General features: G+C 35.9%; 3 protein-coding genes across 4 annotated transcripts in view; all 3 read right to left on the reverse strand.

Annotated features, from left to right (window-relative positions):
- The window catches only part of LOC104816792 (BEACH domain-containing protein B), a 13597-nt gene extending 10084 nt beyond the window's left edge, over positions 1-3513 (reverse strand). Inside the window, exons 1-7 of one of the 2 annotated variants that reach the window (XM_019202910.1) lie at positions 3258-3513; positions 2740-2913; positions 2478-2638; positions 1986-2295; positions 1476-1908; positions 889-1225; positions 544-732 (exon numbers count right to left, since the gene is read on the reverse strand). In XM_019202910.1, the coding sequence (XP_019058455.1) occupies positions 544-732; positions 889-1225; positions 1476-1908; positions 1986-2295; positions 2478-2638; positions 2740-2913; positions 3258-3509 (1856 nt within the window). In that variant the 5' untranslated portion in view covers positions 3510-3513. Of the gene's footprint in view, positions 1-543; positions 733-888; positions 1226-1475; positions 1909-1985; positions 2296-2477; positions 2639-2739; positions 2914-3257 lie in introns of those variants that run through there. The other variant, XM_019202911.1, reaches the window with a different exon arrangement.
- A 120-nt stretch (positions 3514-3633) lies between these two features.
- LOC109116813 (BEACH domain-containing protein B-like) lies at positions 3634-6072 on the reverse strand. The gene is made up of 7 exons (XM_019202901.1): positions 5743-6072; positions 4792-5253; positions 4548-4706; positions 4266-4415; positions 3951-4106; positions 3783-3824; positions 3634-3690 (listed from the first exon to the last, which is right to left on the reverse strand). The coding sequence occupies exons 1-7, from the start codon at positions 5809-5811 to the stop codon at positions 3634-3636; spliced, it is 1095 nt and encodes a 364-aa protein (XP_019058446.1). The 5' UTR covers positions 5812-6072.
- Positions 6073-10137: 4065 nt separating this feature from the next.
- LOC104816793 (double-stranded RNA-binding protein 1) lies at positions 10138-12306 on the reverse strand. The gene is made up of 3 exons (XM_010545758.1): positions 12201-12306; positions 11007-11269; positions 10138-10806 (listed from the first exon to the last, which is right to left on the reverse strand). The coding sequence occupies exons 1-3, from the start codon at positions 12223-12225 to the stop codon at positions 10240-10242; spliced, it is 855 nt and encodes a 284-aa protein (XP_010544060.1). The 5' UTR covers positions 12226-12306; the 3' UTR covers positions 10138-10239.
- Between the last annotated feature and the right edge of the window lie 1618 nt (positions 12307-13924).

Consider the following 13924-nt stretch of genomic DNA (forward strand, 5'->3'; position numbering starts at 1 on the left):
ATCACGAAAGAGTGAGAGAAATGTCAGACGGTTTAGGCAAAATAGTCTACAGTTTGTTTAGGTCATCAAAACCATACAGATTAGATTAGTGAACATTGGGTCATTGTAAGAAAAGGGATAAAAATAGACAAATGGTTTCTGAGCCTTCGGCACAGTAATAAGCTGGCTTCTCTAGTGGATTTACTATATTTTCAATAACCTACACAACAGATTAGTGAACATTAAATTATTGCAAGAGAAGGGATAAAGATAGAAAAATAGTGTCTGAGCCTTTAGCACGGTAATAAGCTGCCTTATTCAGTGGCTTTACGATCTTTTCAATAACTTACATAACAGAGTACCAATTCCTATCAACTACAAATGCTTTTGACTTAAAACTTTCTTGTATAACAACCCACTTTTAAAAGTTAAGTAAGATAAACATATAATGGCTTTCACGAACGCAAGAAGTTGGCTGAAATGGTGAAAATCTCATAACCTTATAATTACATGTGTCAATCAAGGGGCTTCAAAATATAGCTGGTAAAATAAACTAAAACTTACCTCTGGAGAAGATTGACAAATATGTGACATCCACAGATCAGATTGACTTGTTCAAGAAAAGAAGCAAGGATTGATGTTTGGGAGATGGAACGGATAACCATGTGAAGAACATCTTCAACGCATGCTACATCCTGACATGTCTCGAAAAATGCCATCAAAGCTTTTACATCTGCTGCTATAATATCCTGTCTGAAAAACACAGGAAAGCAATGAATAAAAACTGAAAATAAATACTTGAAAGCAAGGAACAACAAACTGCCATACTACTTTTAGTTTAAGCTACTCCGGTAAAGGAAAAAAATGTCGAGGATGAAAAGCATTGCAATTTTACAGTGGACGACATGCCTCAGACTCATTTCACCTATGCTCAGCAAAAGAAGACGAATTTTATGTATTTCTTCTCGACTTGGTCTTTCTGCAAGAGTTTTTCTTGTTGTTGGATGCTGTAGAGGCTTGATTCCTTTTGCAGAACCGTGTTTTTCAACATCCCAATAGAAGTTACATATCATGTAAATAACTCTTGGGAGTCGACAAAGACTTCTCAGAAGTCGTGGATCATTATCAAGTTGTTGGATGAGAAACATGTAGAGCTCACGTTGAACGTTATAGGATGCATATAACCAGATGTGGGGATTGAGGAAAATACTAGATATAGCATCTTCCACAAGCAGCTCCGCAAACCCTTGAAAAGGAAAACATGAACCATTTCAACATTAAACCACCTAAATTCTAAACACAGTTGGATATACTAGCTGTAGAAATCTTAATATGAAGAATTTAAACCCTTTGTAAAGAAAACAAAACGCTAAAAACAAACAATGGTTTTGGAAATGCCGCTACAAATAAGAAAACTATATGCAGATCAAATATGAAATCTAGACTGATTAAAATAAACTATTGAATAAGGGAAATGAAGATTTAGCAAAGCATACCGCAGCTTGAGATAACATTGAATAGGTGCTTAAGGGATGAAAGAGTTTCGAAATTCAGTTGCTTTGGTTGAATAGACTGTAACAAGAAGCCTAGGATGGAGAATCCAGATAGGAAATGCATCTGTTGCTGATTTGCTGGATTGTCATCCAAGACAGAAGCGATAAGTTCAATTACTTCAGCAGTCATACGCTCTTTTGTAGCATGCATAACTGAAATGTGCTCTACATGTCCATCAGCCTCACTTTCACATATATCAGATTGAGTAATCAACGGAAAGAACACAGATATCCCTCCAACACAGTAAATAATCTGCTGGAGCAAGCGCCGCAAGCATAACTGTGTACCAACCATAATACTTGCCTCAAACATGTTCCTATCTTGTAAATGATCCAACATCCGTGACACGTTGAACAGTTTCCTACCATCACTCGCCTAAAAGTGGGAAAAGACACTTCTTAGAGCAAAATGCCAAAAACGAGCAACACAAACAGCTCAAGAAGGAATATGACCTGCGCATTAAGTCCAAAGGAAACCTTGGATGCAAGCCCATCAAGAACTCCACTAGGGCGCTGATTATCAGAAAAGGGGCCATTCATCTCATTCTCCATGAAAGCATACATATAACTTGGTCCCAGTGAAAATATGACCTGGACTTGCTCGGAAGACAAGGCATCATTAAACAAGTAAATGGGACCAATCTGACCAAAAAATGGAAGTGAATCTCGAATGAATTCAAGACCATCGTTATCTTGGATATGTGGAAGTGCAAGTCTTGTACCAATCAAGCAGCTAGTAAGAACATCATTAACTTTCGGATAGCTGAAACATCAAAACAAATATATATACAATCAATAAGGTGTCAGGGCAGATGAAAGAAAAATAGGAAGCACCCAAGAGCAGCGAAACATTATGCATCACAACCTGTATATCCTAGATAGCATCTTAAGGATATTAAATTAAGCCCTTCGAAAATTCATATAGGACAGCATATGTGGAATCACCTGCATCTTTCAGACGATACAAGATCACCATCAACGTAACACCTCAGGAGGCTACCACCCCAAAAAGCTCTTCCAATACTATGAGAAACACAAACAAAATGCCATTTTCTACTGACCAAATTGGCATGCACATCTACACATTGCCGTTTCAGATTCAGTGACTGCCAAAAGAAAGAAATGTGATCAGGAAAAAAAAGGGCGAAAAGCTCATGGAGAAAGAAGGAAAAAAAAAGCAGAAGAAATCACATGAAATTCATCTTACAACATAAGACAAACCATCCCTCCCAATCGCAGCAAAGCATCCCTTTCCATTTTTTGACAGAAAACTAAAGATACCCATCTTCCCACCTCCACGGAAGCTTTCTACCCTAAGCCAACAGCAAAAGGAAAACCCCTTATTCACAGGCCAATGAACAGGTGTTCTGATTACAATACCCTGCAAAAGAAAAAGAATTTACATAAAGGTTAGTACCAGTGAATAAACACTTCTCTGAATACCGAGAAAAGTGGTACACATGCTAGCACCACTATCTTCTACATGAGTACTCTCCTTTCTTGGTTTCTAAACCATGAAGCATATGCCCATTACCCTTACCCCGAGATACCTCAAACTTCTACTCTTCATTTTACGGCATATCCAAATGCAGTTAGGTAATATAACAGTCTCAAAATTAACACTGAAAATGAAACTAATTTTCTGGAAGAAGCTTAAAACACAAGATGAACTAGTACTCTATCTCAACAGGGGGTAAAATAGATTCTACAGAAACTAACACTTACAGAATCAATCCCATTCATATCAAAAAAAGCAGTTGGCCCCTTTTCATTTAGCATTGACAGTAAGCACGCCAATAACAGAGAGCGGTATCTTTGTCTATTCCCCACTCTCTCACTTCGAAGAAGGGCAAAGATCTTTCGAATATCCTTTCCGGATATACTGTGTCCTCCAATTGTCTGGATTAGTTGTGCTATTTTCAAGATGACATTATCATCAACTTCCCCTGAAAACCAATCTAGAAGGAAGTTTAGCATTCCTGATTGATAGGTGATTCACAGGCTCAAGACCACAAAAGCTCTCACCATCCTTACAGCATCATCATTAGGAGAAAGTAGAGATAAGAAAATGAGGGAAAGAACAGTTAATAGAGCTTACAACTCATGGAAAAATCTTATTGTTATCAGTTAGCCCGTGGTACTGCAAAGACTCGCTGCTCTGCAAAATCATACAACTTCAAAGTAAGAGAATAGCCCAAAACCAAACAAGAACATGGGAAAGGGAAATCCAACAACCAAAACAGAACCAACCTTCTGGAGCACACTTAGATAAAGTATGATAACGTCTTCATTCTGAGTGGGAAACACGACATTAGACATGATCAAAGAAGAATCAAAATTAGCCACGACGAATTAGATATAAAGTACCATAACAATAAAGAGAGGAAAATTAGTTGGTTATCAAGGAAACCACATCACCTTTATGAGAGCGCATCCTCTATCATCGAACTTTCCATCAACAAGCATATCAAGTAGTGCATCTAAGAGCCTCTGGCTAGGTTTCCATTGGCAGAAATCCAACAATAAACTCTGCAGCGTCTGATAACCCTTGCCAGCAAGGGCTCTAAATGCAACCTGAAAATGTACAATGGGAAGCAGCATGTACATGATCAATTCAGGATCTCACTAAACTTAAAGATTGTCTTTTTTCAAGCATCTTTCAAAAACAGTAAAGAAACAAGTCCTTTTTAATATATCTTATTGTAGCAAAGAGCAAAAGCAAAAAGGAATCACCTTTGAGGCATCGCTATTTGCAATCAGACAATTGAGAGTTTGTAGAACATTTAAAACCAACTTCTCTCCATTGTCCTCATCAAGATTACCGTTCAACAGAGACACAACGTGTAAAAAACATTCCCCTTCACGAAATAAGGCTTGGTAATACTGAGCGAGCAAGTTAAAAACAACAAGACTACGTTAGAGAGAGTTAAGAAATAAAGATTAGGAACTAGAACATAGTGAGTAAATAGCTCTGCACAGAATTTAGAAGTATTCAGTAAGATAGCAGATTCATACCACAGGATCAGTCTTGATCAAATCTGTCATACCATTCAATAGATCAACAGATAATTCCACAAAGTCCATTTCTCTTTCCTTTACTTGAGTAAAGGTTTCCAAATATTTCGAGCATACTTGTAATTTCACTCTCTGATCTTCGTCACACAGCGGCGTGATCTGAAAGGTTGAAACAAGAAAAACTTTGTTCCTTAACAGATTAAAAATCAGTAGAAGCGAATAAGCACTAACTTGAAAGAAGTACCTTCAGGAGATTAATAATGAGTTGTAGCACATGGCTTCTGAGGGATTTTTCCCAAAATAGTTCGAACAGACAATCAATGCAAAAAGACGAATGCAAAACAGATAATTTTGCATCTTCTGACGATGCAAAAAATTCTGTGAAAATCCACAAGCAAGTTTCCATGCATTTGAACCAACTTTCTTCCACCTGACTTGAATCAGACTTCTCATGAGGTGAAACAACAGCAACTTTGCTGTCACTGCTCTCTACCGAAGGGTCAAGACTACATGACCTTCTAAGTTCCCGAGCTTGAATGCAAGCTACTCCGAGCACACGAGAAGATCCATTTAATGTCTTAAACGAAGAAAGAATATTCCCACGTGAAACTCGTAACAAGTGTAACAGACTCTTCAAAAGGCCATAGGCAATCTGAGGAGTAGACGCAGAGTTCTCAATAGCACCTAAAAGAACAGATATCTCAGGCTGCAACAACAAATACCCAAAATGAATGAAAACTCTTAATGTGCAGTGCAGGTAAGAGATAACTCTGAAGTTGGGGTCAATCAAAACTATACAGCTTCAACAATCTAGAACATGAAAATGAAATTGGACAAAAGGGTCTACATGATTCCAGAGAGTATACACCAATGATCTGTCGTCTACAGAAACACAGTATACTCTAAGCTAACCAAAAGACATAACACTTTCCAGACATCAAGATTCTCTTGCATTCAGTGAACTTTCCAGAAGATCAGGAAAATATCAATTACAACCAAGAACGACCAAAGAAATTCAGAAACTACTCCATGAGAAGCAAGCAACACCATCACGTTTGCGGTATCACTCGGGCAGATTTTCCAAAGGAATTCCAACAGTGGGATCATAAACCCAAATCCCTCGTCCCATTTTCACGCAGTCACAACACTTTGTCCGCATCCCAGAAAAAAGGGGGCAAAGAAACAGAAAGCGTACCGAGTTCGACGCTGTTCCATCAGAACTCGCAGAAGATTTTGCAAGAGTTCCGACAACAGTAGATTCCATTTCGGATCTGCGTCAAGATCCCCAAGTTGACGATTCGATAGCCGGGGGAGAGGGGTTTCCTCGGAAGTTGTCGCATAAAGATTCTCAGACGAAACAAGATCCCATATTCCTTCCTCGTAAAACGGTTCGAATCGCACAAGCAATTGCAGAAGAACCTTGTTGAAGACCTTGATTGAATTTGATTACTTAGCTCTGCTTCGAAGCATTACCCAAAATTTTTTCCAGAAACGGAGAGCGAAGACGAGATTATAGAAATTACAAAAGGGAACCCCTAGATTTATTGTATATTTACAAAATTCTCTCAGTACTATGTATCCTCGCCATGGCCCCTTTCCCAGAAGAATTTTCCCTTTTATATATATATTTTTTTTTTGGAAGATGTAAAATTATAGATTTTAAAATGATATATAACCGTTGGGTTTGAACGTTATAATCGACAATAGGTACAGGTGCAATCTAATTTTTTTAGATATTATTATTTAAATTATTTGTTATTCATGTTCGTATTATCCTATGGAACAAGTCGACAAAAAAAATTTATATAAATCGTTTAAACAAAATAATTATATAAATATATATATATATGTCTATAATAACATAAAAAATTATATAAAACCAAAAATAATCAACACATAAGGATATATATAAAAATCGATAAATATAGAAGAATAAAACGTTTTTGAGAACATGCCAAATTTATGTGGTCTTGTAAGTCAAAACGTATTTCATAATTTCAGGCATAGACTTTGAACACACATTAAATAAGTCAAGTTCAACTTCCAAACCATATCCTATAAGGGTTTTTTAAAATATTTCAATAAATATGCCCATTTTAATATTCATAGTCTAGGCGTATGGATCACGTCGAGACCGTCGGTCCATGATCCATCTCACACTATATAAGAGGATCGCATATGTGCCATTTCTATGTTTCACAAGGAAAAAAAAAACGAAAAAGAATATTTATAAAAAACAAAATAGTAAATTAGAAGCTCAAATAATCATGGAAAAAAGATCAAGGAAGCAAAATATGAATTATATTTTGCTCGTAATCATTTTGATGGCCATTAGTGCTTATGGTCTCCAAGAGTTGCACAAGAATTGTGAGGGTTGGAAGGATCAGAAAGTTTATTGTTTATTGGAGATGAATGTTGGTAAGCCTAATTTATCATAAATCTGTCATTTCTATAATTGGTAAATTATATATAAATTTACTTTTTTTATACACAAAAGAAAAAAAAATCCTTCAAGATTTAAAAAGTTCTGATCTACCACAAAGTGTTATATCTTCATATTTATACCACAAAAATGCTCAAAAGTAGGTATAATTTTGTGTAAACCCTAATCCAAAAATTAGGGTTTCTTTGACCAATTTTTTTCTAACAAGGTAATTTTTTTTATTTTTTTTAATCTCAGATGAGACTTGGAAGACAGTGAAAAAGAGTGTGGAAGATGGTTTCATCACTTTGGTCATAAAGTTTGAGCATTTCTTCATCTCAAAGATTGTCCAATTTAGATACTCCTCAAAGATAACTCCCATTAAATCTTCCACTCCTTCTATGCTCTTTTGGGTGACCTTTACTCGGGGAATTTCATCTATGAACAACGAAATTCTATGATCTTCTAATCATATATTTTATAATTTGAAAATTTACTGGACCTTCAGTTCAACCTCTCGAAGAGCCGAAGAAAAGTTCTGGTATTTACCATTGACGCTCCTCCCCATATCCATAGCTGAAATCAAATTTGGGTTGAAACCATATTTTATATGTTCACTTGCCACTCAGAACACCAATACTTGAGTTCCAGTAATGTATATTTTTATTTAATAAATAATTAAGTACATTTCATATTTTGATGACATAATATGTTAAAATTTTAAATGTATGGTGTAGAGAGTTATATGGAAAGTTGCACACAAAAGTTGCGGAGTATTGAAGATTTTCTAATCCCATACATGTTATGATATTTGAAGGAAAAAAATGTGTAAACTACATACAAATGTAAGCCCTTCATAAATTTTAATATATGATCAATTGTGAGTATATTAACGACAATTTTCATTAATGCTCCTTTAGTTCGAGAAAGACGAAATGATGTGGACATGCAACAATGGGTCAAGAACATGTATTTCCTTCTCTCTTTTTTCATTTGTACTCTGTCAAGAAAACGGGTGGGATATCCAATAATCAATATATATATAGTTAAGAAATATATGCTTCAACAAAAAATATTTCAAAAATTTTTAAAATCCTCGAAATGAAATTTGAATATCAGCTCGAACTTTTTACATGCTATAAATATTTTCCTCACAACACAATTATTTCTAATAGATTTTTAAGAAAATCATCAACTAGCAATAGAAACTGATATTTACAAAAAAAAAAAAATAGCAACTAACATTGTTGTAATTATTATGTAGGTCCTGAAAATTAAATAAATATGTAGTACCGGTAGCATGCATTAGAATATATCCAATCTCCCAAAGTCTTCCACAATTCAATAATTAAGCTCCAACCAAAATTTATTTATTTATTTCTTATTTAGTAAACGGAGAGAATATTTATTCATAATCAAGCCTTGCAGAGCACGGCACACTTGAAGAGAAATTCCAACCATGTTGACTTGAAACAAGTAATGATAATCTATCTAATCCACTCATAAATTTTGGTACCATTTATCTTTGTCAGATAATATTTTTTTTTATTTTGTTTTTTGTTTTTAATTTTTGGTTTTTAGTTTTTAAATTTTGATTTTTGGATTTTTGTAAATCCAAAAAAAAATCGAGTTTTTTAATTCATAATTGATTTTTTCATCAAACTTACCTTTCAAATTTTTAGAAAAACTAATTTTATAAAATCTTGATTGTAATTTTTTTTATTTTTTAAATTTTAAAAACTCCAAAAATCTCTTCCATTCAAATTTCAAATCATAACTGAAAACTGAAAAAAAAACAATATACAGAATTAAGATATAAAAAAGTATTTAAGAATTCAGATTGAATTTAGAATTCGTCTCATACATCATAAAAGAAGTTTTTTATTTTTTTATTTTGAATTTCTAGGAAACTGTAACTCAGAAAATGATCAACAACATCGGAAAATCTGGTTTGCATAATTTTCTCCTTTTGTGAGGAGAATAACTTTTTAAAAAAAAATATTTTATCCAAGGCGGTAAATTTGGTTAATAACCAAATAATTGAATTGATCTAAACTTGATAAAACATAACCATAATAGAATTGAAATAACTGAAAATTGATCTAAATCAGGTAACATATAACCGTAGAACTGAAACCAATATAAAAACCAAATGATTATATTTTTTCTAAAATAAAATAAAAAATCGAAGTGAACTGAACAAATCAAACAAAAAATAACCGAAAAAACGAAAAATGTTTTGAACAATTAATATTTTTCGTTTAATATTTTTGTAAACAAAAATCGAATCAGAATTATAATTTTTCTAAAATCGAAATAATTAAACCTAAATATAATCAAACCGAGAATGAAAAAAATCCCGAAATGGTCACCCATGGTTTTACCCGTTAAATCGTTTTAATGAATGTGTCATGACGATTTCCTTTCGTTTTCCTAAAAACTCTGTTAGAATCAGAGGCTTCGCATGTTCTTGTTTCTTCCTTCATGAATCTATTCAGAGTTTCAGACATTCTTCTTCCTCATTCCTCATGAATAATATTTTTTTTTCTCTGCTAAATGGTCATTAGTGATATTAGCTCTTTTTGTCCAGACCAATAAAATATGTCTATTGGCATCAATTTTTAGCCCCTATGTATATATATATTCGAAAACAAAAACGGATCTTTGAAGTCTCTAACGAGAAAAGAAAGTTTTTTTTTTCTCTTTCTTTCGCCACCCGACCAAAAGTTTTCTTCTTTTGAGTTCTAACAATGGTTTCCTCAGTCTGATCATTAAAGTTGGCTCATTTCTTAATCTTCACAACTGTCTCAGAATTACTTGGTCTGAGGTGTGAGAATGACACCCACATGCATATATATATACATATATGCATACATGCGTATACATGTGTATGTGTGTGTGTGTATAGGCGGGTTGGTTGTGTTCTAAAATTCTTGTTCCCTTTCCATAGAAAGAAGTAGTTTCAGATAGTGATATAATTTATGTCACCTTATAATCAAATTTAATTTTGAAAAACGAGTTGATATGATTTTTCTAAAATTAAGTCAATAAAATCTTGAATAAATATAAAATAATAAAAAATATTTCTTAAAAATAGTCTATTAAATAACCTAAATCCAATTAAAATTTAAATAGAATTTGGTTTAAGTGGAAAAATCGATAACTGCAAATCAATACTACATCATATCTCTCATTACTAATCAGTCACTCTCACACACAAAGGGAAGGCGCCATTTCTATGGCATTTCTCCAACTAATAGCTTTGGAGAATCATGCCTCTACACTCCCAAATGAATCCTTAAATCCATCCACACATGTCGACACTCCTACATTTGACGGCGTCTCGATACTCTCTCTTGAAGAATTCAACGCAACCGAGAGATTGGTTTGGCAATTATCGGTACCTTCAGTAGCTGCAGCTTCTCTTTGATTCAGATCATTCCCACTGCTTTTGTTGCAGACAGAACGGTTCTTCGGTTTCCTGAACTTGTTTTTGTACCGACCCTTTTTGGGTTTCGGGGCACTGACCGTTTCCTTAACGGGGGTTGCTTGCTCTGCTGTCCTCTTCCGAAATGGACGTACTGTAAGCTGAGTGTCTCCAAGGTTAATGTTAGAATCTATCTGAATGGCTAACAGAGCGGTTTTAGCAGCACTGAGCTCAGCTTCCTTTTTAGTTCTTGCTGCAGCCCCTATATACTTAATGCCTCCGATTTCAACGGTACATGTGAAGGGCGTACCCCCGGACGCTTCATTCTTTTGGCATTGATACAACGGGATGGCGTAGTTCATCTTCTGAGCAAACTCTTGAAGTAGATTCTTGCATAAGCCTGTTTCATGCTGCAGTCACTCATAGCAAGAGGCAGATCCCGAGTCAAACGAGATGAAACATATAGAAAAGCCAATATATATATATATCAAATCTACACTAAATACATGTATATTAGGGCGTCCACTAAAGCTTATTCCTTTTTCAATGCACATGAATAATTCACTGCAGTTAGTAACATAAGTCCAGATGAGGTTGAGAAGATACTCACAACGGGTTGAGAAACACATTCGCTTAGCTCACTGGATTTTGATAATTCCGAGAGTGCAACCTCAGCAGCTGACTGTTCAGCAGCTTTGCGGTTGAAAAATCCGGGCAATGAATCATATCTGATGCCATCCACTATTACCGCCGATCTGAAGCAGGGTTCATGTGAGGGGCCTTCTTTTATAGTCTCGTACACTGGCGTTGGAAGCTTAAACTTTTGTGCATACTCCTGTAATCGGCTTTTGAATACATAGCAATTTGAAACACCTGAAATACCAAACTCCAAAAACAAGGCGAAAGATGATTTCATGTACATGATCAGACAGATGTAAACTGAGATTTCCCCATATTTGCTATTGGCTGATTTAAACTAACCATCCCAAAAAAGCTTAAGATACCGTGGAGGGTAAAAGCTGATAATAGAAATTAGATAAAGAAAAGGAAAACAATGAACAAAGCATTCACCGAGCAGGCAAACTATACATGTTTCGAACTCACTGCCACTGCAGCATATGGAAACAGAACCAAGTTACAATTGAATAAACAGATTACAAATAAGAAAAATCACAGCTTCAAAGGCCAAAAGTGTCAGTCATATTCACAGTTTGTTTGGAGATTTTCAGTGCTACCAAATACTAAGAAAGGAACACTAGCAGTGAGAACACAACTCGTGCTTTAGTCAAACCGAAAGTGTCTTATCCACAATAACTTTAGAAGAATTGCATACATGTAACATAAGCCAATAAAATTACGCTCAACCACCATTAACTCCTAGACTAACATGATAACCAAATTGCAAATTCATCAAGAAATCAATCTCATTACTAACGGATCAAACGAAAACTTCTAGAACTACCTCTACAACGACAGAAAGTATGAAAGCCCAAAGCTTTTCCATGAATACTACACTAAAAAGCAAGAAAAAGAACCTAAAGCGCACTGAAACAGAAACCCAGATGACAAAAACAATTTTAACCTATCCGGATGAGCAAAAATCTACTCTCTGACAGAACCCAGACACACAAAAAAACCCTAAATTTCACACCTTTAGGTCAACGAAGACAAAATCAAGAAAGGGATACTCGGTCACGAATCACCATCTGGGGTTAAAAATCGAAACTCGAGAACCCCATCTGCAGAAGCAGAGATCCAAACCAAAGACGACAACGTAGACATGAAAAAAGGAAGGGGGAATTACCAGAGGAAGGATCATTCGTAGGCATTTTTTGTCCGAGCAGGGCACTCGGCACCAGAGCCTCCGCGCGGCTCTTTCGTTTCTCTACTCTCGCAGTATCAATGCCTTCGGCATTATTCACAAACTCATGGGCCCGACCTGTTAACAATAATAATAATAATAATAATAATAATAATAATAATAATAATAATAACAATAGGGAAAAACCTAGAAATTTTATCTTATCCTAATTTAAATCATATACTTTTTTTATCTAAATAAACATTATACTTCATATATATAACAATAAAAATCATATATTTTTAAAATTTAACAAATAAAACTCTGAACAAAAAAATTAATATTTAATATTGACGTATCATTTTAGTCATCTACCACGTCATCAACCCTATAATATTTAGGGAGAATCCCATATTCCCCACAAATTTTGCTTAAAATTCTAATTTTCTACCGGAATTATTAATTTAGCAATAACCTACACTGAAATTCAAATTTTCCCAAATTCTCCACTAAATAGGAAAATTGATTCCAATCTCATACATATTGGGTAACGACGGCGTGAAACAGAATACAAATCCGTTAAAATTGTAGCTGATGTGGTATGACACGTCAAAAAAATTGTCCATATGTATATGCCATGTGGGTATTCTAAAAACCGGAAATCACTAATTAAACCGAGTCGGTTTACAAAATAAACTGGAAAAAGAAAATTAAAAAAAATTAAAAACCCACCCAAATCGACATTCATATTCCCAAAAATTAAAAACCCAACTCAGTAAAAACCCTAAGTCTCGAGCTCGACATCCTTCGATTTCTCCGACGATACCCCCTTCCGACCGGATAGTCCTCTCCGGCGAGATCCTCTTCCGGTCTGACTGTCGACTTTCATCTCTTTCCAAATCATGACACCCACTGTAATCCGTCGACACTCTCATTTCTCCAGCCCATCGACCCAGACGAGACGTGGCCGCGACTTCCCGGCGAGACTCGGATGCGACTCCGGCGACACGCGGCCGCGATTCCGGCGACACCCTCCTCGGCGGCTGTAATACCCCGAAACCCAATCGGAATATTTAATTATTTAAAAACAAATAATTAAATAGAGACGTCACAAAATTACCCAAAGTGAATGGTACAATGCCGAAGAGAAGCACGGGAATCGTCACATGCGGGAAGCATCGAGAAGGAATGAAGAAGAAGGAAAAAGAAGAAAAGAAAAAAAAAATAAATAAAAAAAATAATGTGGACTTGGTCAGCCGGACCAAGGCTGGTCAGGCGCTGACCAAGACCACAGCCAGACTGGGCTTCAGTGGACGGACCAAGACGAAGAAAAGAAGGAATGTGGACTTGGTCAGCCGGACCAAGGTTGGTCAGGGGCTGACCAGGACCACTCAGACGGACCAAACATGGACGGATGGACCAAAAGGGTGCGGGAAGTGAGTTGGGCAGTCCCGGTCCGGCGGACTAGAATCTTGGTCAGGCGGACCGGAGAAAACAGCCTTCCCCACATGTGTCGGCAGCAACTTTGACCCGATTTTTCCGGAAACAAATGAGCCCCACGCGTGGAAAACTCGACGAGCCCCATCCACAAACACAATCACGCTTAACTCGTACGCACGAGCAAGCTACACACATGGCACACAACGTGCAATATTCCCATTGTACAATCATACGTATCACGGTATCCGGTCCCTACCGGGTTACCGTTCCACGCCATGCAATTCTAC

The sequence above is a fragment of the Tarenaya hassleriana genome, unplaced genomic scaffold (genome assembly GCF_000463585.1).
Source record: "Tarenaya hassleriana unplaced genomic scaffold, ASM46358v1 Cleome26, whole genome shotgun sequence".
Classification (NCBI taxonomy): Eukaryota; Viridiplantae; Streptophyta; class Magnoliopsida; order Brassicales; family Cleomaceae; genus Tarenaya; species Tarenaya hassleriana.

Excerpts from the sequence above, each read along its gene's own strand:
- LOC109116813 (XM_019202901.1), bottom strand. The coding sequence starts at position 5,811 with ATGGAATCTACTGTTGTCGGAACTCTTGCAAAATCTTCTGCGAGTTCT. Across the intron at positions 4,107-4,265 it reads CAAATAGCGATGCCTCAAAG|GTTGCATTTAGAGCCCTTGC; the intron begins GTGATTCCTTTT and ends GTACATTTTCAG. Across the intron at positions 3,691-3,782 it reads ATCTAAGTGTGCTCCAGAAG|AGCAGCGAGTCTTTGCAGTA; the intron begins GTTGGTTCTGTT and ends ATGATTTTGCAG.
- LOC104816793 (XM_010545758.1), bottom strand. The coding sequence starts at position 12,225 with ATGCCTACGAATGATCCTTCCTCTG. Across the intron at positions 11,270-12,200 it reads TACGAATGATCCTTCCTCTG|GTGTTTCAAATTGCTATGTA; the intron begins GTAATTCCCCCT and ends TTGGTATTTCAG. Across the intron at positions 10,807-11,006 it reads AATGTGTTTCTCAACCCGTT|CATGAAACAGGCTTATGCAA; the intron begins GTGAGTATCTTC and ends GAGTGACTGCAG.